Source organism: Cyclopterus lumpus, chromosome 11 (assembly GCF_009769545.1).
Source record: "Cyclopterus lumpus isolate fCycLum1 chromosome 11, fCycLum1.pri, whole genome shotgun sequence".
Taxonomy (NCBI): Eukaryota; Metazoa; Chordata; class Actinopteri; order Perciformes; family Cyclopteridae; genus Cyclopterus; species Cyclopterus lumpus.
The window spans coordinates 16,691,400-16,716,041 of record NC_046976.1 but is presented as its reverse complement, the minus strand read 5'-3'; the positions used below and the strand labels follow the sequence as shown (position 1 = coordinate 16,716,041).

At 45.6% G+C, this 24,642-nt stretch overlaps 1 protein-coding gene across 1 annotated transcript in view; it reads left to right on the top strand.

The window, feature by feature from the left end:
* Positions 1 to 24,642, top strand: part of LOC117739284 (triple functional domain protein-like) — a 65,780-nt gene that overhangs the window by 25,381 nt on the left and 15,757 nt on the right. The window contains 36 exon segments of the mRNA XM_034545607.1: positions 276 to 350; positions 2,926 to 3,040; positions 4,646 to 4,838; positions 7,945 to 8,049; positions 8,258 to 8,454; positions 8,755 to 8,995; positions 9,713 to 9,835; positions 10,233 to 10,424; positions 11,800 to 11,931; positions 12,779 to 13,009; positions 13,720 to 13,833; positions 14,202 to 14,210; positions 14,540 to 14,731; positions 15,340 to 15,357; positions 15,359 to 15,424; positions 15,426 to 15,470; positions 15,472 to 15,512; positions 17,336 to 17,510; positions 17,726 to 17,921; positions 18,653 to 18,819; positions 18,949 to 19,068; positions 19,200 to 19,391; positions 19,488 to 19,637; positions 19,747 to 19,861; positions 20,288 to 20,403; positions 20,543 to 20,665; positions 20,786 to 20,980; positions 21,068 to 21,183; positions 21,944 to 22,010; positions 22,144 to 22,253; positions 22,366 to 22,435; positions 23,155 to 23,244; positions 23,325 to 23,417; positions 23,502 to 23,613; positions 23,724 to 23,914; positions 24,142 to 24,243. Of these exon segments, the coding sequence (XP_034401498.1) occupies positions 276 to 350; positions 2,926 to 3,040; positions 4,646 to 4,838; positions 7,945 to 8,049; positions 8,258 to 8,454; positions 8,755 to 8,995; positions 9,713 to 9,835; positions 10,233 to 10,424; positions 11,800 to 11,931; positions 12,779 to 13,009; positions 13,720 to 13,833; positions 14,202 to 14,210; positions 14,540 to 14,731; positions 15,340 to 15,357; positions 15,359 to 15,424; positions 15,426 to 15,470; positions 15,472 to 15,512; positions 17,336 to 17,510; positions 17,726 to 17,921; positions 18,653 to 18,819; positions 18,949 to 19,068; positions 19,200 to 19,391; positions 19,488 to 19,637; positions 19,747 to 19,861; positions 20,288 to 20,403; positions 20,543 to 20,665; positions 20,786 to 20,980; positions 21,068 to 21,183; positions 21,944 to 22,010; positions 22,144 to 22,253; positions 22,366 to 22,435; positions 23,155 to 23,244; positions 23,325 to 23,417; positions 23,502 to 23,613; positions 23,724 to 23,914; positions 24,142 to 24,243 (4,589 nt within the window).

Here is a 24,642-nt window from a genome sequence, read left to right as displayed (position 1 = left end):
CTTTTCCTGTTTTTTTTTTAATTATTTTTTTAGAAACTCCGACTGTAAGTGAAAATTACTGACTTTCCTTGTGCGATCCGAAATTGGACTCAATCCCCTGTGTTTGGAAGCTGCAGATCTCCAGATTACAAATTGACCAAATCTGCTCTGTCCCATATAATCTGCCCTCAAGGAAAACAAAACGTCACAGCTGATTGGACAGGGAGAATTGAGGACTTACCTCTTTTTATTTAATTCAAATCCCATTGTCTCCCAACTCTTCCTTTTCTATGCAGGTTTCAAGAGATATGAGGAGGTGAGAGCAATGGAGGTGCTGCCCATCCTCAAAGAAAAAGTTGCCTTTTTGTCAGGTAAGATCATGTGTGTGTGTGTGTGTGTGTGTGTGTGTCGTCTCACGAGTCTCATAATGGACACGGCCAATGAAACAGGTTTGCATGTGTACTGTACGTATTCTCCCACTGCTTCTTTCTCTCGCTCGCTCTCATCTCTCATGATAACAAGCTGTGCCTGTAAAAACTCTCGGGGTCAGACCGAGGCCCAGACACTTAACCTCCGACCCTACTTCACACTCAGACTACACATCATACACACACACACACACACACACACACACACACACACAGACATCCATTGTTTAGGCAGTATCAGCGGAACTACAGGATAGTAAGCTCCAGCTGTGTCTTTGACCCCTCTAAGAGAAGCTCAGCCATGTCTGACACACACACACACACACACACGAGTCATGCCAGCAGGAGATATGGACTGCCAAGAACATCCAGCAGGATTATTTGTACAACACACAAAAACATTATTGTGCGTGTGCGTGTGCGTGTGTGTGTGTGTGTGTGTGTGTGTGTGTGGTTTATGGTTTCTGCATTTTATCCTCACATGTTTCTCTGTGCATGCTAATGGTTAATGGTAAATATGTGTGAACTAGTGTGTGTATGTGTGTATGTGTGTGTGTGTGTGTGTCTCTCATGTGCACACTTCTGTTTGGTCCACTTGTGTGTGTGTGTGTGTGTGTGCAGTGAAGGTCACAAGCAGAAACCCAATGATGAGGACAATGACTCAAACATACAGAAATTGAGAGAGGGAGAAAAAGGGCGGCGTTGCCATGGATACAACTTACTCTCCCATAGTAGTCGCTAGCGGAGTAATTGTCTTTTGATCAAGGGGGGGGGGGGGAGGTAAAGGAGGGTAAATGAGCTAAGCCTATTATCCCGAATCTATCTCCCTAATAATTCGTCCACGTTCGCCCTCATTTCTGTTTGTCTGTTTTTCCACGCGAGCGTTTGATCTTCTCCTCCGAGCAGCCGGGTCAAGCCTGCAGCCGCGCAGTAACCCGACTGCACGCACTCATTGGAGACCAGGAAACCTGTCGAAGGCAGAAATGCTGTAAACTCAAAATTGTGTAGTGCATAACATATAGAAACCCATTTGCAAAAATATAGAAACCATGCATTTAGCTTCCATGGGTTTGTTTGTATTCGTCATGCTCGAGGCATAGCTCTAAAGATTCAGACATTTGGTCCTTTTTATTATATCCAATTATCTGACGGATGCCACAACATTTTGAACAAACGTTCAGTATCTCCAGGGGATGAATCCTGCTGATACATATCAACATCTTCTTATTTTACTGGCACAAAATGGTGTACAGGCATTCATGGTCCCCAGACGATGTATCCTTCTGGCTTTGGAGACTCTTCCTCCACAGCCACCATGAGGTTATGAGTGAAATATCTACATTGTTTACCATTAGGTTTAGTACACATTCATGTCCCCATCAGGATAAAGTGTTGCTAATCCCTGACCTTTTCATCCAGCACCCCCCATCGGGGCAGAATTGGATTCAAATCAATACTTGCAGGACGAATGACATTTTCATCAGCCTCAGCTGTACAGTGTGTTTAGTGCTAGTTACCAAACGTTGGATTTCAGTTGAAAATGCAGTTCAACAGAAACGTGCGCGAGAGGACACAACGTGCAGTCAAGCTCTTGATGTATGTTGCGTTTTAAGTAAAGTAGCGTTTACTCTCTGTAATTTGAATTGGATGAATTCAGACGTTATTTTGGGGACTTCAACCGGCGCACCGTTTTCTGTATCTTTTCATTGGTTTAAAGTTTCCGGCAGAGCGAGTGGTAATTAAGATCCGTTGTAAATCTGTTTCCAGGGGCATTTTTAAATTGTGCAGGCTCAGCATCTCCGATGTGTCGAGCCTGTCACTCGTTTAATGTATTCGCTAACTTATGATGCCTATTTTACAGTCAGGTTTTTGCTGATTGTAGTTCCACGAATGTAACACTCCATTTTATTTTAATTAAATTTGTTTAAAACACGTATCACCTGGTATCGGGCTTAGTTGAGGAGCTGAAGACTGCACCTTCAAGTCTGGGATCGGTTCTCCTAATGAGATTTATTGACCATAAATAAAATAAAAAATATATGTAGTAATGGGTGGGAATGAAGGTGGTCGATTTAACGCTGTATAAAACAAGTCAAACCAGAGGGGACCACAGTTGCAAGGGGGAGGGGGCAAATTTGAAAGACGAGATCAACAACAGCAACATGGCCGCCATGTAACTGGTGAATTAGCTCTCGAATGGCATATTGATGCACGTTGCTTTCCACAAAAAAACACATTCAGCATATCAAAGTTGTTTTTTTCCTTTCTGATGAATAGTGAAATCAGTCCGTTTTTAATGTGAAGTAACATTGCCTATAACACCTACAGTATATTTTTCGTGTTTCTCCATGTTCCTACTCTAATCTAACTGTGTGTGTGTGTGTGTGTGTGTGTGTGTGTGTGTGTGTGTGTGTGTGTGTGTGTGTGTGTGTGTGTGTGTGTGTGTGTGTGTGTGTGTGTGTGTGTGTGTGTGTGTGTGTGTGTGTGTGTGTGTGTGTGTGTGTGTGTGTCGCCTCAGGTGGCAGAGACAGACGCGGTGGTCCGGTGTTAACGTTTCCATCACGCAGCAACCACGACAGAATACGAACGGACGACCTGCGGAGACTGATCGCCTACCTAGCCGGCATCCCCAGGTTACACATTCATTACATTTGTTCTGTGTGTGTGTGTGTGTGTGTGTGTGTGTGTGTGTGTGTGTGTGTGAGAGAAGCAACACCCGGAGCAAGTGGAAGAGGCTCTGCAAGCAAACACGTGAGAGCACCGAGATGAGCATGTGAGGGAGGGTTGGAGAGGGAAATGATACACGACCAGTTAGCTTCATCGCTGCCAAAAGAAAATCAGTTCTAGAGACGGAGAGAGATGCTGAGAGGGAAAGCCTGGGCTGAGAGGGGGATGGATAACAGAAAGCAAATGATGGAGCGATCATCAGAGAGAGAGAGAGAGAGAGAGAGAGAGAGAGAGAGAGAGAAAAAAATGACAGCTACAGAGAGCGCATGTGTGAGGAGGTGTGTGCGAGCGGGCGGGCGGGTGTGTGTGTGTGTGTGTGTGAAAGCAAAACAAAGTGTCGCAGTAGCTGAGGCGGTGCAGTAGTTACTGTGGACGAGGAGCTCCTCACCTCGCAGGTAAAACGTCTCTCCTCTCCAGCTCTCTGTTTACTTCTCTTTCATCTGCAACTCCTCTCCTCCCTCCCTCCGTCCTCATCCGTCCATCCTCTCTCCGTCTCCTCTCGTCTCGATTCAAGTCGCCACATTATCTCTGGGCGGTTTTTAAAATGCGACTAAATTCACTGTGTTGTGTTTGATGTCCTTTGGGCAGTCGTAACCACGCCGTCGTTATCGTCGTGTCGTGTTTTGCGTATTGTTGTGAGCTCTCTCTCTCTCTCAACTGTGATCTCTCTCTCTCTCTCTCTCTCTCTCTCTCTCTCTCTCAACTGTGTTTGTTGTTGTTGTTTTTTTGGTGACCAAAGATGTTCTATTTTGGGAAAGGCAACATCTGCACACTGCTGCTCACGAGCTGTCTGCTGGCAGGCTGTCACAGAGGGAAAGGGAGAGGTTTGGAAAAAGGACGGAGGAATATACAGATGCATTGCATTAAAGCAGATATTTGTTCTGGAAGTCTAAAGAAACAAAGGAAGGGATGTTGTCTAAATGCACGGCGTGAGGATAAGATGCAGTATAATAAGTAGTAGTAGAAATACGATGCACATTGCAGAAAAGCTACAAAATAGTCAAAGATTATGGTTTGTGTGTGTAAAAGGTTATGTGATAATAACATCGGCCAGAACAGAGCGTCACAGGGAGATGAGGTTGCGGATGCACAAATGTGCTGATTTGTATTTTTATATTTCTGCACACATTAGTGACTCATTCGTCGCAGGTTTCTCTCTGTGTGTGTGTGTGGGTGTGTGTGCGTCTGCGTGGGTGTGTGGGATGTGCGTTTGCTGCGTAGGATTCTCACAGTATAGAAAATGCGTCATCCGGCTGTTTGTTTTTGTTCTCATTTCTCTTTTTTTTCCCTCCCCTGTTTCCATTTTTCAATCCTTTCTCTTTTCTCTCCATCCCTCTCTCAACCTTTCCCACGCCTGTCATCTGTCTCTCTCTCTCTCTCTCTCTCTCTCTCTCTCGCTCTCTCTGGATTATACTCCCTCCAATCCCACACTGCCCCTCCCTCACACGCTCCCTCCCTCTCCTCTCCTCTCTTTATTTCCTCCCACTCCCGCCGACCTCCATCCATCCCAGCGAGGAGGTGTGTAAACATGGCTTTACGGTCATCGTTGATATGCGCGGCTCCAAGTGGGACAGCATCAAGCCTCTGCTGAAGATCCTGCAGGAGTCGTTCCCGTCCTGCATCCACGTCGCCCTCATCATCAAACCAGACAACTTCTGGCAGAAGCAGAGGACCAACTTCGGCAGCTCCAAGTTCGAGTTTGAGGTAAGATGGAGGGAAAGCGTGTGATTCTTCACAGTAACCGGTCGTCTCCGCTCTCTGGCTGCTCACTTGGCTGACTGCCTTCATATGATGCTGCGCACACGGATGGATGCAGAAATAGATGTAAACGCGCACATCTATATGGGCAATGTGTTGACGTTACGTCGTTTCCATTACATGAGAATGGATATCGTCATAGATTTTGCATGTCGTCATATCGTAATGAGGTGTAAAAGGTGTCTTTTCCTGGTTTTAATGGCTGCTTTACATTCTTACCCAACTGTTGTAGTTGTTTTAGTGTTGGTTTTTGCCCACATATTTCATCATATCCACATTGCGCAGGAATATGTATTGATTCTCAATGTGTAAATGCCTTGAACTAATAAGCACTAAGGGTCAATAATATGGTTGCAATATCGATATTAAGGTATTCGATCGAGGTAGTGATATTTTATCTTCTAAGTTTCAACCAGAGGAGGATAAACTTATGATGTGAGGCTATCTCGTCACTTGCTATGATTTGCATGGCGACGATACTTTTATTATGTAATTACATGCCGCCCTGGCGGGGATAGACTGGGCAAAAGTACATTTGTAGCACGCTGTAATGACTTTTGGAAGCACCCAGATATCACGGAAAGCCAGTGCTACAATTTCTAGATTTGCCACTTTCCAGGCAATGAGGTACAAATGTAGAAAAATCCTCCCTTAATTTGCTGTCGGCCCGAGTTGTCATAACGACCGCTGCAACCAGCTGAGCTGCTCATTGTCAGCACATTTCACGATGCTCGTCTCCCCTGTGCTTTGGATGCGTTCATCACCAGCCAGCTGTCTGCCGGAGAAGGAGTATCATCACATTCAACCCCACGGCAGGTGTCGACATCTTCACGAGAACAGGCTTATTTTTATGCTCTGACCTTTTAATAGTCAAACTGACACCAAGATGTGCATGAGCCAATCAACGCTCTGCGTTTGAAGTTGTGAAGATGCCTGTTTGCTAAATGGCCTCTAATGAGGACCAGACGATTTCTCGTCCCTCCCTTTTGATCTATCGTTTAAGAAGTTTGCTTAGTATGCTAATAGTTAGCGTCTCTTTCAAAGACATGGGCCTGCTATATTAACAATAACCTATATGCAGTAATGTAGGCGGAGCCCCGTTTCTTTGCACAATACATGCTCGGTCTGTTTCTGACACGATGCCTCTAGCTTCTGACTATTTCAGTCGATTGGATGCACTTGTGTGGAAATAGCGCTTGATTTTTCACATGCCCACACACACACACACGCACGCACACACACACATTCACAGACACAAAGGTCCTCTGTTGTCCGATGACACCAAATTGATTGTGTGAGAGGAATTTTAGCCAAAGGGCAGGTTAGTTATCCACATGCTGGCCTGCCATGCCACACAGGCATTGATTGGACACGCTGCATTTGTATCTGTGATGCATTTGTGTTTTACAACCGGGCCGCATACTCTACGTTTTTTTCTTCTTTTTTTTTAAAGGTTGGATGCAGAGAGTTTTTTTTTTTTTTAAAGCAAGTTTCGAACTGTTGCCAAGGACTACCGTTGCAGTTGAACGTGTGCAAAATCAAAACCGCTGCGCTGCGTCCGGCATTCACGCCACCGATCGTCTACGAGCACGTACATTACCGAGTGTTGCTGTTGCAAGTGTGTGTGTGTGTGTGTGTGTGTGTGTGTGTGTGTGTGTGTGTGTGTGTGTGTGTGTGTGTGTCGGACCGTTGTCCTCTCCGTCCTCCAATCCGAAAGAGCAGAGAGACGACGGCAAGCTCGATTGTGATTGTTGATAAAAATGCTCCGTAGGTCTGTGGGAGGAAAAAGGGACCCCGGAGGCCCTGACGGATTCTCCCTCTCGCCATTCAGAGTACAAATCCATTAACTTGACCAACAATAGGGAACGTAGCCATATCGGGACTTTTCCCCAGTCAAAAGCCACTGTGCTTTTTAACCCAAGGCCAGCAGTTGTGTGTCTCTGCATTGTTTGGCTTACACAAAGCTATCTAGCTGTCGTTCCGTCTCCATCCATCTCTGGCCATGTGTGTGGGGGTGTTGTGCGGAGGTGGCTGAGCAGAAACACAGAGGCACGGAAACCAAACGGGGAGACATTTCCTTACTGTATCTCTGAAACTGATATTTTAATATGCAGTTGTTTTGCGCCGACGGGATTTGAATTTTCACGTCGCTACCAAAATGAAGGACGACCAGAGTGTCCGCCCCCCCCTGCCAGAGTGGTTTTAGTGTCGCAGTCTGACTTTTAGAAGTCACAAAAGACAAACGTGCGTTTTGCTGTGCGACGGATGCGGATGCTTAAAAAAAAAAAAAACGAGGTTTCTTTTTTTTTTCCGGTGGCTCAATTTTATAATTTTCTACGGTGGCGTAAAGCTGCAGTGTGCTGAATGGCAGGAGAAAGAGGATAAACTGTTCAAGTCATGTATTAAGTTATCAATTACATGACTTCCTCTAAAAAGCACATGCCTGCAGCTCTGCTGTCAGTAACACAGACTGTGTTGAGAACAAGGAGCTGGTCATGTCTTCTCTAATATCCTTTTCCACCCAAAATTAGCAAGTATGTGCAGGTTTAAAACGAGGGGAAACCTGCTTGTGTGTGTAATTACTGTCTTAGCTTAGGAGAGAGCATATTAATTGAATATTTGTACGTTAATAATTCATAATAGTTGTCCAAATCCCTGTTTAATTTATTATATATTAATTTATTGTGTCTGGATAAGGTACGAGAATTAGCGCGTCCACCGCGGTGTCATTGTTTCCGTCACTGCGATTTAGAGCTTGAGCCGATAAAAACCTGTCACCGCCGCAGAGTCGGGTTGTCTCGGCAATGGATGTCGATTGTAACCTCTCGCACTCGATAGAAAAGCCAGATGTTATCGGGTTTTAGTGTTTTTTTTTTCCTCCACCGGGGAAGGGGTTTAAATGAAAGCCTCTTCAACACAAGAAGGCTTTAAAGAAATGCATTGAGAAGAGCGGGGAGATTAGAAGATTTTTGCACTCAATTGAATGAAATTAACCTAAATCTACCTAAAACCCGTTTCAATCCCTCCCTTTTCCTCCACCGTTGCTCTCCAGACCACCATGGTGTCACTCGAGGGCCTGACGAAGGTCGTCGACCCCTCCCAGCTGACGGCGGACTTCGACGGCAGCCTGGACTACAACCATGAAGAGTGGATAGAGGTGAGACCGGCCCACACATCCCGTCTGGCTGATCCAAAAATCTATCTTAAACACACACCCCCCCAACGGCATTAAAATCCAGTGGTGCCGTTCTGATCATTAGTAGTTTGTTGTTTAAAAACAGTTATTTTCTTTTCAATTTAAAAACAAAACAAAAACACATGCAGTACCTCACTGTTTTTTAATGATTCTTTTTTTTTAAATCGAGGTGCGTGTGGCGTTTGAGGAGTTCTCTGGTCACGCCACCCAGATGTTGTCTCGACTAGAGGAGATGCAAGAAACCGTGTCGAGGAAAGACTTTCCCCAAGATCTGGAAGGTGCCAGGCGGATGATAGAAGAACACGCCGCGCTGAAGAAGAAGGTCATAAAAGCCCCGATAGAGGAGCTGGACACCGAAGGACAGAGGTGAGCACACAGAACTGCTAACGGTGACTTCTGACTGAGCAGCAGGCAAAAGATGGAAAGCATCACCTCCCAAAATGTTTTATTTATTTTTTATTCTGCTTTTCTTTGATTACAATAATCTTATCCCCGGTTTATTGTATCTTATTTCTGTTGTGAAATCTATCTGTGCTAATCAAATGTTTCTCGTACAAAAAAATAATATAATATATATATATATATAATAATAAATGCAAAGCTTTGCTCAGCAATCGCCGCAAACCACGAGCCCGAGTAACGCGTCCTCGGCATCTCCATCTCCAGGTTGCTCCAGAGAATCCAGAGCAGCGAGTCCTTCTCCAATCGCAACGGCAGCAGCGGCGGCAGCGGCAGTAGCAGCGGCGGGATGTGCAACGCGGACACCCAGGGTCTGGTGCCGCGGGTCACCCAGCTGCTGGACAAACTGCACTCCACCCGGCAGCACCTCCACCAGGCCTGGCACGTCCGCAAGCTCCAGCTGGATCAGTGCTTCCAGCTCCGCCTGTTCGAACAGGACGCAGAGAAGGTCGGTGGATGATGGCATGAGCTGTGATGTAGCGGTAATCTATAACCACAGTTGGGGATCACTGTAGGGCAGACAACTGCCAATAGAGACAACGTCTTAATTACACCCACAGAGAGGCATTGATTTATGCTGCGTGGGCAGACCTCATGATCCCATGTCCTTTTTGGGGGTTTTCCCCTTTAAACAGTGGCTTAAATTTTTCCCCCACAAATAAAAACAGGGCATCTCAGGATGAGCGACTGGAAGATGGAGGCGGGTCACCTGCTCCCAGGCAGCTCAGGAGATGACAGCTGCAGTACAAAATAGAAAGAGAAATTCTGAGATCCATGTTTGAGGGAGTAGAATAAGATGGCAGGTTGCAGCAGCAACGGAGAGAGCTGCAGTCTTGGATACGCTGCAGTCGTAGGAGCTTGTTGCTAGGACACCATAGGCCACAAGTTTTGTTCTCGAGGAGAGAGGATACTCTTAATAGAGGCAGTCCATTTCTCTGTATTCTGGCCTGGAAAGATGACAACTATCCGCACACTGCAGCAGAACACAAACACACTCGGGTCTACCCACACGGCTAAGTGCCAGCTGTTTGTTTTTACCTGCTTTCAATGGTGAACCCGTACCGTGTGTGTGTGTGTGTGTGTGTGTGTGTGTGTGTGTGTGTGTGTGAGTTTTCATTTTGCTTTTTTTCTCTGCGTGTCTGTTCTGTCAATCCCCGTGCTTCAGATGTTTGACTGGATCATGCACAACAAGGGTTTGTTCCTGGCAGGCTACACAGAAATTGGCAACAACCACCCCCACGCCGTAGAGCTGCAAACCCAGCACAACCACTTCGCTATGAACTGCATGGTAAGACACACACGCACACACACACACACACACACACATTTATTCGCAGCAGGAGGTAATGCTTTTCTGCCCACTTGGACTATCAAGTCCGCGCCCTGCACTCTATAATCATATATTTATTGAACTCAGCCTCTCATGATGTGTGTGACTGGAGCAGCCGTTGCTCGTGTCAGCAGCTGGTATTAAGCAATCATATTCGTTATCCACAGTGGGCCTTACGTAACCATTATGAAACCACTGAGAGGAGGAATCAATCTAGCCGCTAGAGCTACTGTCCGTGAGAAATGATGGCGTTAGTTCAATCGCTCTCTTTTTTTTCTCTTAATGTCAGGCGCTTACTTTACCCACAAGCCCCCGTTTTCACCGTCACTCTCTCCCCCCCCGTCCGCCTGTGCAGAACGTGTACGTGAATATCAACCGCATCATGTCGGTGGGCAACCGGCTGCTGGAGTCGGGTCACTACGCCTCGCAGCAGATCAAGCAGATCTCAGGTCAGCTGGAGCAGGAGTGGAAGGCTTTCGCCGCGGCACTGGATGAACGCAGCACGCTGTTGGAGATGTCCGCCAGCTTCCACCAGAAATGTGACCAGGCGAGTTGCAAATTGCGCTTACGAATGACAGATGTAGGGCGCCAACTATTAATGTTTATTTTAATTACCGATTCATCAGATGAATATATAGTCAAGGACTCGATTAGTCCTCGAAATATTCCTGAGCCCAAGGTGATGTTTTGAAATTGCTTGTTTTGTGAGCATAACATTTCTAAACTGAAATATATTCAACCCTTTGTCACACATCCTCATTGGAGAGGCTGGAACCAACGTGACTTTAATTATAATCAAAATGTTTGTTGTTTTTTTTGTTGATATATTGGTTCCTAAAGTCGAGTTAAAGTAATTGGATGTTTGGTCAACCAGTGTCTCACCAAGTTTGCAAGAATATAGAAAATAATCAAGAATGTCCTGACCTTGAGCAGCCCTCACCAGTCTTAAGCTCGTTAATTATAATTAAGTTGTTTGTTTAATTCTTAGAAAAAGCTGTAGCTTCATATTTACTATTAGAGTGGTATTGATCTTCTCATCTAAGAACGCAGATAAACATAATTCCCCAAATGCTTGAACTATTCCATGCAGTCGGGTACAGTGGGAACTGAATTCAGTAAAACTCAACGCTCTTGTACCTTTGGGAACAGACAAGGTTTTGACCTTCACTCTCTCAATGGACGCTCATGGACACCTATGCACGCGCCTTCTGGGATGTACAATTCTCATTTGGCTTCATTAAATCTATATAGCATCACATTAACATATATTTACATGCACAAATGCCTAATGTAAGTAAGGCATTTTGTTTTGGGCTGTTATTCCTGTGTGTGCTCATTAGTCGAGCCACTATGGAATGATTCATGGCCTGAAAAAGCACACGAGCAGAATCCCAACGAGGGAACATGGGTGGCACGACTTTTTTTCCGACCTGGAATATTTCCGCCATCAGACCAGCCTTTTCAAGCCTGTGCGCTGAAATAGAAACAGCTTTTTTGTTTTTCCAGAGGTCTCCTCCACACACACAGAGAGGCTCATTTCAAAATCTCTGTTCTGCTCGTGTACCTTTTTCTAATTATCGCGGGAGAGATGTTTAATAGGGAATAATTAGATCAACGTGTGATATTTATTTGAGGCCAGCCTTGTTGATTGTTTTGTTTTTCCTCCCCTCCCACTGGGGAGTACCGAAACTTCTGGGATCAGCACACTGAGCCATGTATAATTATTCTGAGAAAAGAGAGCTCATACATAAGAACTCTTCTGCATCCATAAGCTCTGTAATTGTATCAACGGGGCTCCTCGGGCGATGTACACTCTGGTACGTCTGACTTACATGTGACTCAATCGACGGGCACAAGGACGTGAACACCTCCATCTGACGGGCGGTTTGTGTAAGTGTAAGTGTGTGCTTCTCCCCCTGCAGTACATGGGCAACGTGGACTCGTGGTGCAAGGCGTGCGGCGAGGTCGATCTGCCCTCCGAGCTGCAAGACCTCGAAGACGCCATCCACCACCACCAAGGCCTGTACGAACACATCACAGCTGCCTACTCTGAGGTAACGGCTCACTTTATCTCGGAAAATGGAAATATCCTTGTTGTTTTAAGAGTCACGATTAGATTTATTGTGTTATTAGAACATTTACACTTTTAAAATGAAGTTCACTTTCTCAAACGTTGGAAAACGCAGCTCTCGTATTGCAATTACACACAATTACATTTTGTAGGGTAAAATCAACGTTATAGCTTTTTCCAGCCAAGGTCTACACAGTAGTACACTGTAAATCTAATTTAGAATAATTGACTGCTTGTGCGTAAACAACTTTTTATGGGTTCAAGTTGAAAGTACAGATACATAAACAGATGTGAAAATAATAAAGTCTTTTGATTCATGGTATATTGTGTGTGTACATAACAGTATCTAGCATGCAAATAATATAGAAACATTCATATTCACATACAGTATACCTTAACATATACGCAGACAAAACCTAAATGTGTACGCACACACACACACACACACACACACACACTAATGAATGTCATCAATTGGTAGTTTCATACCTGTATTCGACCCCCTCATTTGCCTCCCTGGTGAGTGACCACGCTGACATTATTAAAGGAATTGCAGCTGTACAGTGCGAAAAAATAGTTTTTCACTGTTTCTCACTAATTCCTCCTTTGTGGCTCTTTCATTTCCTTGTTTATGCTTCTAATGCAACATCAAAAGAGTGCTCTCTCAGGCAATTATCCACACAGTTTATACGCTGTTTATATTTCTACTATTTACCCTAGTATACTGTTGGACTTGTATTTTCATTGTTAATGTTTTTTTCTCTTTCTTTAATTGCTGTGCATGGTAGTTGTGGGTACAAAATGTACTTAATTTTCAAACTCCTCCTCAGGTGAGCCAAGATGGCAAAGCCCTGTTGGACAAGCTGCAGCGACCTTTGACCCCGGGCAGTGCTGATTCACTGACGGCATCGGCAAACTACTCCAAGGCTGTGCACCACGTCCTGGACATCATCCACGAGGTGCTGCATCACCAGAGACAGCTGGAAAACATCTGGCAACACCGCAAAGTGCGGCTGCACCAACGTCTGCAGCTCTGTGTCTTTCAACAGGACGTCCAGCAGGTAAAAACACGCAGACACACGTGTATATATTTTTCAGTACAACGTTGAGAGGGTGAGACAGTCTTTTGGAAATAGCAGGGCAGCCGACTGGTTGGAAGCGTTCTGCTCTTAATAGAGGGTTTGATCCCAGCTGCAACCATGTTTCCTATCATAATGTCCTTGAAAAAGTGGAACGTTGTGTCTTCACTCATCATGTGGTTCAGTGGAAAGGAAAAATAAATAAATGCCTGAAATGTAAGTTTTCTCTGCAGAATAAATGCCTGAAAAGGAGCACAGCGAGCCTGCCATAATCAAATAGTCCAATATGATAATACAGTATCATTCTGTCCCAAAAAAAAAAAAAAAATCACGGGCATTCCTGAGTGTGCTGACATGGCAACTGTTGCTATGGCAACTGAATTGGGTCATACGTCCATGCAGATGCTGCGTTCATCCATTAACGCTATGAAGGACAGAGTGCGGGTCGAGGAACGTGAAAAAGAAAAGGCTCGGAGCAGAGCAGCACAACAATAACCATTATTTCTGTTAATGCCCTTCTCTTACACACTCTTTTTTGATTATGAGCCACACTTGTTTGGTCTTATCCACCACCTTAGAGCGCCCCCTCGTGGTTACCTATTTCCAAGTGCCTGTTTCACTTCATGGTCGTGTGATCTCTCTCTCTCTCTCTCTCTCTCTCTCTCTCTCTCTCTCTCTGTGTGTGTGCACAGGTGCTGGACTGGATTGAAAACCACGGTGAGGCCTTCCTCAGCAAACACACAGGTGTCGGAAAGTCCCTCCACCGAGCCCGAGCTCTACAGAAACGGCACGAAGACTTTGAGGAAGTGGACAGGTAGCCCCCCCCCCCCCCCCCCCCCACCCCATAGGTTTAGGTTAATATCAAGCAGTTGACAGAGGACGTGGTAAAATAACACATAGTTCCCACTGAGTGTACATTTCTTTTAAATCACAGCTACTGTAAACTGTAACATTATGCAACGAAACAGTGTTTTTTCTCATTTGATGTACTTCTTTAAGTGTTGTTTAATGTCTTAAGGCAATTTAATTTCAAGTGAGTCCTTGCAAACTTTTAAAAGAATAAATTATAGCATCTTTGTCTATGAATGAATTCAATACACCCCGGGGTTTGGCTTTGGCGCGAGGAGCTTTGGTCGATAAATTAATTAGCTAACGCTCGTTTGGCTGGCCAAAGCTTGCTTATGTCAGCAAACCTAACATAGATATTTCTGAGCTCACAGTTTGTTGAACCGATGTCCCACCTCAACGTAGCCATTTGTTTCTGTAGCGTCTTTCTTCTTCCACTTTCTAATACCTTCACCCACTCTCTGTCTCCGTTTCCTCTCACTAGTTATCTCTGTTTAACTCTCCTATCACACTGACTCGATCAGTCACCAGATCTCCCCTATATCCTGTTTTTCATTTTCTGCTCTTCCTCTCTCTCGGCTTGTGTTACAGATATGTTTTACTTGCACCATATAGTCGCCTTGGGTTAAGCCATCTCTCTCTCTCCCTCTCCCTCTCCCCGTGTAGAATACATACACCAATGCAGACAAGCTGCTGGAGGCGGCCGAGCAGCTGGCCCAGACGGGAGAGTGCGACCCGGAGGAGATCTACCAGGCCGCCCACCAACTCGAGGACAGAATCCAAGACTTTGTTCGCCGCGTGGAGCAGCGCAAAGTCCTGCTGGACATGTCTGTCGCCTTCCACACGCACGTCAAAGAGGTGGGCAGGGAAGGGTGACGCAATGCTGGAGTGGATGGTGGGCCGTGTGCTTGTGTGGATGAGAGCTTTTACAGAGCCCTTTTGAGCAAGAGGGAAGTAATTATCGGATCAAATGTGCGTTTTTTTTTTTGTTTTTTGCTTTTTTTTTTATCCAGTTAGTCACAGTGAGGGTGGACATTTCGCCCCGACCTCGCATCGCAAACGACAATAGTTTGTGGGAAAGGTTGGAAAACGGCATCGAGTTAGGTGAAGGTGAATGTCGAGATGAGGCTCGAGGGCGGCAAGGCACTCAGAATTGATGGCAGTCACTGAGCTCTCCTCTGTGGGTGTCATTAAACGGCTTTGCGTAATTGCAGAGGTGGCGGCAACTTTGCGCTGCTGGTTTGTTTGCGTGCTAGCGTGTGATCACAGCGCGTGTATTCTGTGACCAGAGTGAGGGGTTTTAGGAGGTGCAGACCAGTGGTGAGCCATCAAAACAATGTGTTTTCATAAGTCTACCTCCCATATTGGATAGCGCAATTTACCAGGAAAGAAGCTACTGGTGCTAGAAACACTGTTGTGCTGTAGAAACATTATGCATCATACCGACGCATGTTGTCCTCCTGTAGCTGTGGACGTGGCTGGAGGGAGCTCCAGAAGGAGCTGCTGGACGACGTTTACGCCGAGTCGGTGGAGGCCGTCCAGGATCTGATCAAAACGCTTCGGGCAGCAGCAGCAGACCACGCTGCAGGTCACCGTCCAACGTCATCAAGGAGGGAGAGGATCTCATCCAGCAGCTCAGGTACAGATTAACGGACCCGACTTTGTTGTCTGGAAGAAGTCTTATTTCACGTTTTGTGACTCTTCAGCTATTTGGTGCTGTATGCCAACTGTGTGTAACCATAAATAAAAAAACCTACACTTTAGTAGACATGAAAAAAGAAATCGGTTGAATCGGGGCCGCTAGAAAGTGAAACTGATAAACTGACCACCGATCAATTCTTTAAACCATTAATATATTAAGAGAGAGAACCAAGCAACAACATGACCGTAACCGCCCGGGCCAAGTAGGCCGCGTTCGCACTGCAGGCGAGACGGATTTGTTTCTCAAATCACTTCTTTAAACACGCAGACTGGCGCACTTTTATTTGCAAGCGACTTACCTGCATGGGTTGCCGCGGTAACCGACGTAGGTTGCCGTTACGTGGCTTTGTGGGGAAGCTTTCACACCCTCCTTTTTTTTTCCTTTTTTTTTTTTGCTGTCCAGACTTCTAAAATCATCCTGGATACAATCTGGATACAAACCCACGAAAACAACAGATTTGGATCTGGCAGTCAACGAGATCAATAAAGGACGGAAAAAAATAGATCAATAGAGCTTTGGCAGTGTAGTTTAGACATTTGGAATTGTCATTTTAAAAAGACAATATTGAGATGCATGAAAAAGCAAAAAAAGAAAGCCGAGACGATTGGAGGAGGTGTTCGAGAGGTGGATGCAGTTGACCCTCCTTCTCCAACTCTATTTTTACACAGAGGATGTTCCAGTCCCTCTTCTTCCTCCCTCCTCATCCACCCCCTTCTCTCTCTCTCTCTCTCTCTCTCTCTCTGTACCTTTTCTCCCTCTACCTTTTCTCTCTCTCTCTCTCTACCTCTAACTCTCTCTTTCTAACTTAACTTCTCCTCTACCTCTCTCTCTCTTCCTGATGTATTGGCTCCACAGGGAATTCTTACATAAGTCTGCTTTTATAAGGGTGTCTAATTTTGTGGCAACTGTAACTCTATACACCTTTTGTGTGTGTGTGTGTGTGTGTGTGTGTGTGTGCGTGTGTGTGTGTCACACACGCGTGTGCATCTGAATCAGAATATGTGTGACCCGTTCCACTTTGCACATTCGCATTCACCAGTGTGATATTGTCGTTGGCCTTTTATTATAATTTAGATATCAGACACTCGACACGTTACTGATCGATGTAACGCAGGTTATCTGTGTAAATCTTTTTTAGTATGGAATTATTCTGGTGCAACAAAAGACAACAAAAGAAGTAAAAATACTGGATAGAGTTTGTTAAACTGTTAAATCCCTTCAATAAAAGTAATATACTAGAGGATTTATCGTGACACAGGGATAGTACTTGTGAATTATTGGTAGATAAAATTACAGGACATCTTGTGGACATTTCATGTAGTTTTTGGACAAAGAACGGAGGTTGAAATAAAAACAACTCAACTAATTAACTAACTAACCACGACTAATCCGTTCAACTTTTAGTCAACCATAAACAGGACGAGGTTGACTTAACACGATAACAGACACAGGACGAGAAACAAAGAAACATTGCATAAGAATAAATGGAACATAAAAAGTCAGTCAAAGGTAAAATTGTGTTAGTTTTCTTCAGGCAGAACTTTCCACAATTTAATTTAACTTTTCAACTTTTTGGCCGCTTTGCCACATTACAGCTGAATAAGCTGCTGCAGGCTGTGCTGTCGGAGCAGCGAGGTTCGCTTGGCGTCGTGCCCAACGCTTCATAGTTGTTGTTTTTTTCCTCCTTTTCTTTTCTAAGTGCACAACGCTGCCTCTCCAAGCTTAAGCTTATTATTCATATTATTTTGTGTCTGTTCCAGGGACTCTGCCATCTCCAGCAACAAGACGCCGCACAACAGCTCCATCAACCACATTGAGAGCGTCTTGCAGCAGCTGGACGAGGCCCAGGCCCAGATGGAGGAGCTCTTCCAGGAGAGAAAGATCAAACTGGATCTCTTCCTCCAGCTCCGCATCTTCGAGAGAGACGCCATCGACGTGAGTCTGCGTGACTGAGAGAGGCGGCGTAAACTGTAAACTTTGTAAAGTATTAGTCTGCGTTTGAGTGAAACAAAGATATTTTAAGAATACCATTAAAAAAACAATACCGCAATATGTCTTTGTGCCGCAGTCGGTAGCCTTTCCGCATTGTTAAAAACACTCTCAAGGTGTTTGTGGCCTCTGAAAAGTGGAGTCTTGTCGCCCCTCCTCAGATCATCTCCGACCTGGAGTCGTGGAACGAGGAGCTGACGGGTCAGGTGACCGAGTTTGACACGGAGGACCTGACGCTGGCCGAGCAAAGGCTGCAGCACCACGCCGACAAAGCCCTGACCATGAACAACCTCACCTTCGATGTCATCCACCAGGGCCAGGAGCTGCTGCAGTACGTCAACGAAGTCCAGGCCTCTGGTGAGAACACCCCCCCCCACCCCCACCCCCCCCAAGCCTTAGCTGTGTATATATGGCACTAAGGCATCTTTGAAAGAACCAACAACATTAGAGTCTCTCAACAGTATTAACAATCACCTTCCTTCATGTTGCAGTTTGATTATCTTTATGTCAGTCCGGTTGGAAATACCTTCTTCTTCTTTTTTTCAGGCATTAAAAGGTCTTAAAAAGTCTTCTGAAATATGCAAACACGCTACTTTACTGAATCTGTAAACTGAAGGGGGTTACTGAACCCCCTGATGCCGCCATGATACGCTATTAAATCTCAAATGTTGTCGCCGCATTAGACATCAGTCATCATTCAGCTGAGGGTTAAAGTACGACGGAGCTCCTGTTTGCTGTTGCTGCACAGATTTCTGTGTTTGCTACATTAGTTTAATATTGATACTGTGTAGGTGTCTCGGGTCCGATCCGGTCAGCGTTTGTGATGAGAGGCGCCCACTCACTCACCATAATAACTCACCTGTGATCTCACATGCTAATAGGTGCCCTCTAAAACGGCTCAAAGACTTGTTACATCACGTCACGTGTATTATTGACACCCACTGATAAGATGTTGCTTTATAAGACTAAATGACAGTAATGTTTAAGACTGTCGTATTTTAAGTTAATTACAATTGTAGTCAGGACTTCAGGTCCTTCAGGTCTGTTGTGATCCGTCCAAAACGCTGAAGCGTGGCTTGCCTTTTTAGGCGTGGAGCTGCTCTGTGACCGGGACGTCGACATGGCGACACGGGTTCAGGATCTGCTGGAGTTTCTCCACGAGAAGCAGCAAGAACTCGACTTGGCCGCCGAGCAGCACCGCAGGCACCTGGAGCAGTGCGTCCAGCTGAGACACCTGCAGGCGGAAGTCAAACAGGTAGCGCACTCGGTCTTGAAAAGTGCACCATCTGCAGGCCAAGAGTCTGCATCTGCAGATACACTCAGGATACCTATACGATCTCGGGAGTGTCGGTCTGGCAATATTTGACCACACCTTTCCTTTCAGGTTCTGGGTTGGATTCGTAACGGCGAGTCGATGCTGAACGCCGGCCTAATAACGGCCAGCTCCCTACAGGAAGCTGAGCAACTGCAGAGAGAGCACGAACAGTTTCAACACGCCATTGAGGTGAGACGCTGTTTGTTCATCCCATCATTTGCCTCTTAATTATGTAATCTGTCCACACTCTGAAGGTAGATTTACTCATTATTTAAGGTCATTCTAACCCCATACTTCCTCCACCTCTTCCCTCGCTGCAGAAAACTCACCAGAGTGCCCTGCAGGTTCAGCAGAAGGCGGAGGCTCTGCTCCAGGCGAACCACTATGACATGGACCTGATCAGGGACTGTGCAGAGAGCGTGGCCTCCCACTGGCAGCAGCTCATGCTGAAAATGGAGGACCGACTGAAGCTGGTCAATGCCTCGGTGGCCTTTTACAAGACCTCTGAACAGGTAGGAGACCCCACGTGGGGTCCAGCATTCATTTGAACCACTCCGAAGAAAGAAACGTCAGTGTTGTTCCGAGACTAAGTGTGGCGGTTCTTACAGGTCTGCAGTGTGTTGGAGAGCCTGGAGCAGGAATATAAGAGGGAGGAGGACTGGTGCGGAGGAGCTGACAAACTGGGACCCAACTGTGAAACGGACCATGTCAGCCCCATGATCAGTAAACACCTGGAGCAGAAGGAGGCCTTCCTCAAGGTTAACATAGAGCGCAATCAAAGCGAACCCTCAACATAGCATCAAGGTACATCTCTAATCTCAGTGTGTGTGTGTGTGTGTGTGTGTGTGTTATTGATTTTTCTATCAGGCGTGCACTCTGGCAAGAAGAAACGCAGACGTCTTCCTCAAGTACATGCACAGGAACAGCGTCAACATGCCCGGGATGCTGAGCCACGTCAAAGCACCGGAACAGCAGGTTAAAAGTAAGTGTCAGAAAACCACTCCGGTTAAGTGGTTGAAAAAAAAAAAAAAAAAGCTCAAAGTAATGGATAGCTGCAGTAGATAGAAATGGGTAAACGAGTGGTAGATGTACAGATGCAAAGTTGATTGTATAAAACATGTAATAGTTATTTTTTTAAATAACTAATACAACACATGAAATAACAAGTTTAAAATCAACTTTACACATTTGACAAGTGTCAAAGAAGGGACTCTTGAACGTCCCAAAAAAAAAGAAGATTGGTCTCTTTAGGGATGAGAGTACTTCCGCTATAGACGACATGTCCAATGGTAGAAATGCTCCATTACAAATTTGTATTCCTGTTATGTCGCCGGTAAGCAGATCAGATTTAATGTGTCGACTTACACTGGCTGAATGCCTGAACGTTGTGTGTTTCTGTTGTGTTAAGACATCCTGAACGAGCTGCTGCAGAGAGAGAATCGGGTTCTTCACTTCTGGACCATGAGGAAGCGGCGGCTGGACCAGTGTCAGCAGTATGTGGTGTTCGAACGCAGTGCCAAACAGGTAACGGCAAACGCTTATGGTCAAAGAAAATGCACATTTTTACCGACAGTTGTGTAGCTGCAGGTAACACAGCGACACACTCGCACCGCTCTCCTGTTGTCATGTGATCTGACGATGCCGCCATTCGGTGCGTTCTCAGGCTCTGGAGTGGATTCACGACACCGGTGAGTTTTACCTGTCCACACACACCTCCACCGGCTCGAGTATCCACCACACACAGGAGCTGCTGAAGGAGCACGAGGACTTCCACATCACAGCCAAGGTTTGCCCACACACACGCACACACACGCACACACGCACACACACACACACACACACACACACACACACACACACACACACACACATGTGCATATAACACTCTCTTCCGCCTCTCCTCCAGCAAACCAAGGAGCGTGTAAAGCTGTTGATCCAGCTGGCTGACGGCTTCTGCGAGAAAGGCCACAGTCACGCCGGGGAGATCAAGAAATGGGTGACGGCTGTGGACAAGCGCTACAGAGACTTCTCGCTGCGCATGGACAAGTACCGCTGCAGCCTGGAGAAAGCCCTGGGCATCTCCTCGGACTCCAACAAGGCAGTACGTGGTCATGCGTAGAAAATCAGCTAATTCGCATTCGTGTCCGTCTCTCGAAATTGCCTTAATGTTTCACCTTCTCTGCGTCAGAGTAAGGATCTCCAGTTGGACATCATCCCGGCCACGGCTCCGGGGTCAGAGGTCAAGCTGCGGGATGCCGCTCACGAGCTAAATGAGGAGAAGCGCAAGTCGGCGCGCAGAAAGGAGTACGTCACCACTTCCTGTTTATGTCGTATTTCATCAGAACAATAACTAGCTAACGCGTAAAAAAAGTTATAGTATTGCTACTAATTTTGCAAGAGGTGTAGAAGGTTGTGCCTTTTATAAAAGTGTTTAGCATTTAGCCCGCATAGCTAAAAGCACTGAACAGTACGTGTCATGCCTACAAACTAAACAAATGGTAGCAAGTCAGCATTTTCACAGTATTTTCCCTCTTGTTGGGAATATGGTTTTATTCCTCCGAAGGACGTGCCATTAAATGATTGGCTCAGTGCCCAAAATATAACGAGTGCTTGCTCCGTCATAAAAAGGTCACAGGTTGCGTCAGTGTCCCTGTCAACAGCGATGTCAACGCTGAACCCCGACGTACTCAATCGTCGTAAGTGGCTCCGAGTAAAAAAAAAAAAAAGGAGTAAATTCATCGCAAATGTGAGCGCTTAACGGATTAAAAAACCTCCTCCAGACGTCAGCCTCCTCTTTGCTGTGCCAGCACAAGAAGTGCAGACGCCACAGTGGAGCGCCACGAGAGCACAAATGAGTACGATGTAGCACACGGGGAAGAGGAGACTGCGTCATTTTGCACAGATCTTGAGCGGAAACTCTTTCATGATTCATTAGTGTAGCTGGTTGAAGAAAGAGAGCTATTGGCACGATGATTTATCATTCTGTAGATGACGACCGTATGACAACTGCTAATTGTGTGTCTCTCTCTCTCCTTTCTTCTCTCTCTTCTCTCTCTCTCTCCAGGTTCATCATGGCGGAGCTGATTCAGACAGAAAAGGCCTACGTGCGAGACCTGAGGGAGTGCATGGATGTGAGTTCCATTTCGCAGCCCACCACTGTTGATCTGATTCATGTCAGAGTTGTGCAACAACTTTTTACACAACATTTGGAAATATATCAGAAAAGTTCTTAACTTCTCCTTCTCCTCCTCCATCTCCATGCAGACTTACCTGTGGGAGATGACCAGTGGAGTCGAGGAGATTCCTCCAGGAATCATCAACAAGGAACACATCATCTTTGGAAACATGCAGGACCTCTATGAATTTCACCATAAGTAAGAAACACCTGTTATGACTTAACAATCAAATGTTTAAACTAAACCTGCTAGACTAGACCATAATGTTTTGTTTTTCATTCATAAAAAATATGTTTTATTTTTTTATCAGCATCTTTCTCAAAGAGTTGGAGAAATACGAGCAGCTCCCAGAGGATGTTGGGCATTGCTTTGTCACATGGGTACGTATCGTTTGTTCAGTGTTGAAGTGGTGATCCCTGAGATGTCACTCCCCGGTTGCTTTGGCGACACCCTTTTTTTTTTACTGGTGGTAACGTCAAATACTACACGTACAGCAAATCAAACTATCGTCTTTTTACTTAAGAAGTCAGGCTCTGTTTCTTTCCCCATTCTGTGAGCCACCGTGATCGGATTTTATGCTGCACTCGGCATTAGTCTGCTGAAACAGCGGCAGTGGAAGTGGTTCGCCTGCGACTCCTTCCACGACTCAAACTGATCCGCTGTCGGGGGGGAAAAAAATCCAGAAAATGATTGTTTTGAAGAAGCTTGACAGTCAACTTGTGTTTTTGCCAGTTAGATTCTTTTAATGTGAAGATGCGACAGTAGGAACTGTTAGGTGAACTTGATTCTGTATTCACGTTCCCACAGACACAAATAATCAATACTGCAGACATTTAAATATCACAATATTTAAATGTCTTTAAATATTGTGATTCTTGGATCAGAGGGCCGTCGGCTCAATCGCCACTTTGTGACCTCATGCGAAGATAGATAGTGACTTAAAAAACAAACATTTACCTTAATCTTAATCTTTGAGATTGCCACTTTTATGTTTCTAAAACAAAATAAACCGTGTGTAGTAAGCTCACAGGCTGTAAATGTGATTAGATTTCTTGTTTATTATCGTAATAATCTTTACGACTTTTCTCTCGTCGTCTAGGCTGATAAGTTCCAGATGTATGTGAACTACTGTAAGAACAAACCCGACTCCACGCAGCTCATCCTAGAGCATGCTGGGAACTACTTTGATGTGAGTATTGCCTATGCTTGATGATTTGGACGGGTCCCTGCCGGCGCCGTGCGATCACATGACCGCTCTTCTCCACGCAGGAAATTCAACAAAGGCACCGGCTGGCCAACTCCATCTCTTCCTACCTGATCAAGCCCGTGCAGAGAATCACCAAATACCAGCTCCTGTTGAAGGTAAACCCACCAGACCGATTCTCACCGCCGTGGTCGCCGCCTCCATAGTTGCTTGTTGTCATGGTTTCTGTGTGTGTGTTTTAGGAGCTGCTGACTTGCTGTGAAGAAGGTAAAGGAGAGATCAAAGATGGCCTGGAGGTGATGCTCAGTGTTCCCAAGAAAGCCAACGATGCCATGCACCTCTCTATGCTGGAAGGTGATTAACACGCACTGCTGGGATGTTTTATTGTTTTAGTTGTATTTCTATCACATAACTTCATATCCTGATTTTTTTTCTTCACGCTGATATCCCCATCCTTCTCACAGGTTTTGATGAAAACATCGAATCCCAGGGAGAGCTCATTCTCCAGGATTCGTTCCAGGTCTGGGATCCAAAGACTCTGATCCGTAAGGGTCGAGAACGCCACCTCTTCCTGTTCGAGATGTCTCTTGTGTTCAGCAAGGAGGTCAAGGACTCGAACGGCAGGAGCAAATACATCTACAAGAGCAAACTCTTTGTAAGTAGACGACGGGAACTGTACGTACTGAAGGGTGTTTGGATGAGAGGTTTCTCTTTGCTCAACTGCTTTAAAGTGCATTTGCATTTCCGGGGATCTGTTGGCAGAAATAATATATGATATTAGGAAGTCCGTTGTGAGAATGAGCCGTTCGTCTGAAGAGAGAGCATTTCAAACATCTGGTTTACTGCTGAGGTCTTCTCATATTGTCCTTCTCTCTTTTTCAGACGTCAGAGTTGGGGGTGACGGAGCATGTTGAAGGAGACCCCTGCAAGTTTGCTTTATGGGTGGGACGTACGCCGACTTCTGACAACAAGATTGTGCTCAAGGTAAAACACACTTCCTCCTCCTATGCCATTAGTACTTTTACTTCAGTAAAGCATCTAAATACTTCTTCCACTGTTTTCCCATATCAGTGTCCCCCTCCTTCCTTTCTTCCTTGTATTCTAATCTTTCGTGCATTCTCTGGCGTCTCGTTTGATCGCACGAGAAGCTTCCCGTGGCCACAAACCTCGATTCCTTTCTGTTCGATTCTGCTTCGTTCCATCTGTTAACAAGCTGCGGCGCGTCTGCATACCCGGGGCTGTGTTCTCTGTGGATGTTTGTATCTCCAATTCTCTCTGTGGGCTGACATGCTCCCACCGACGCCTGCTGACACACGATTCAACCTCCCGATCGCCCACAATCTCCCGTCCTGGCTCCGTGCCGCTTCGTCAAAGTGACGAGTA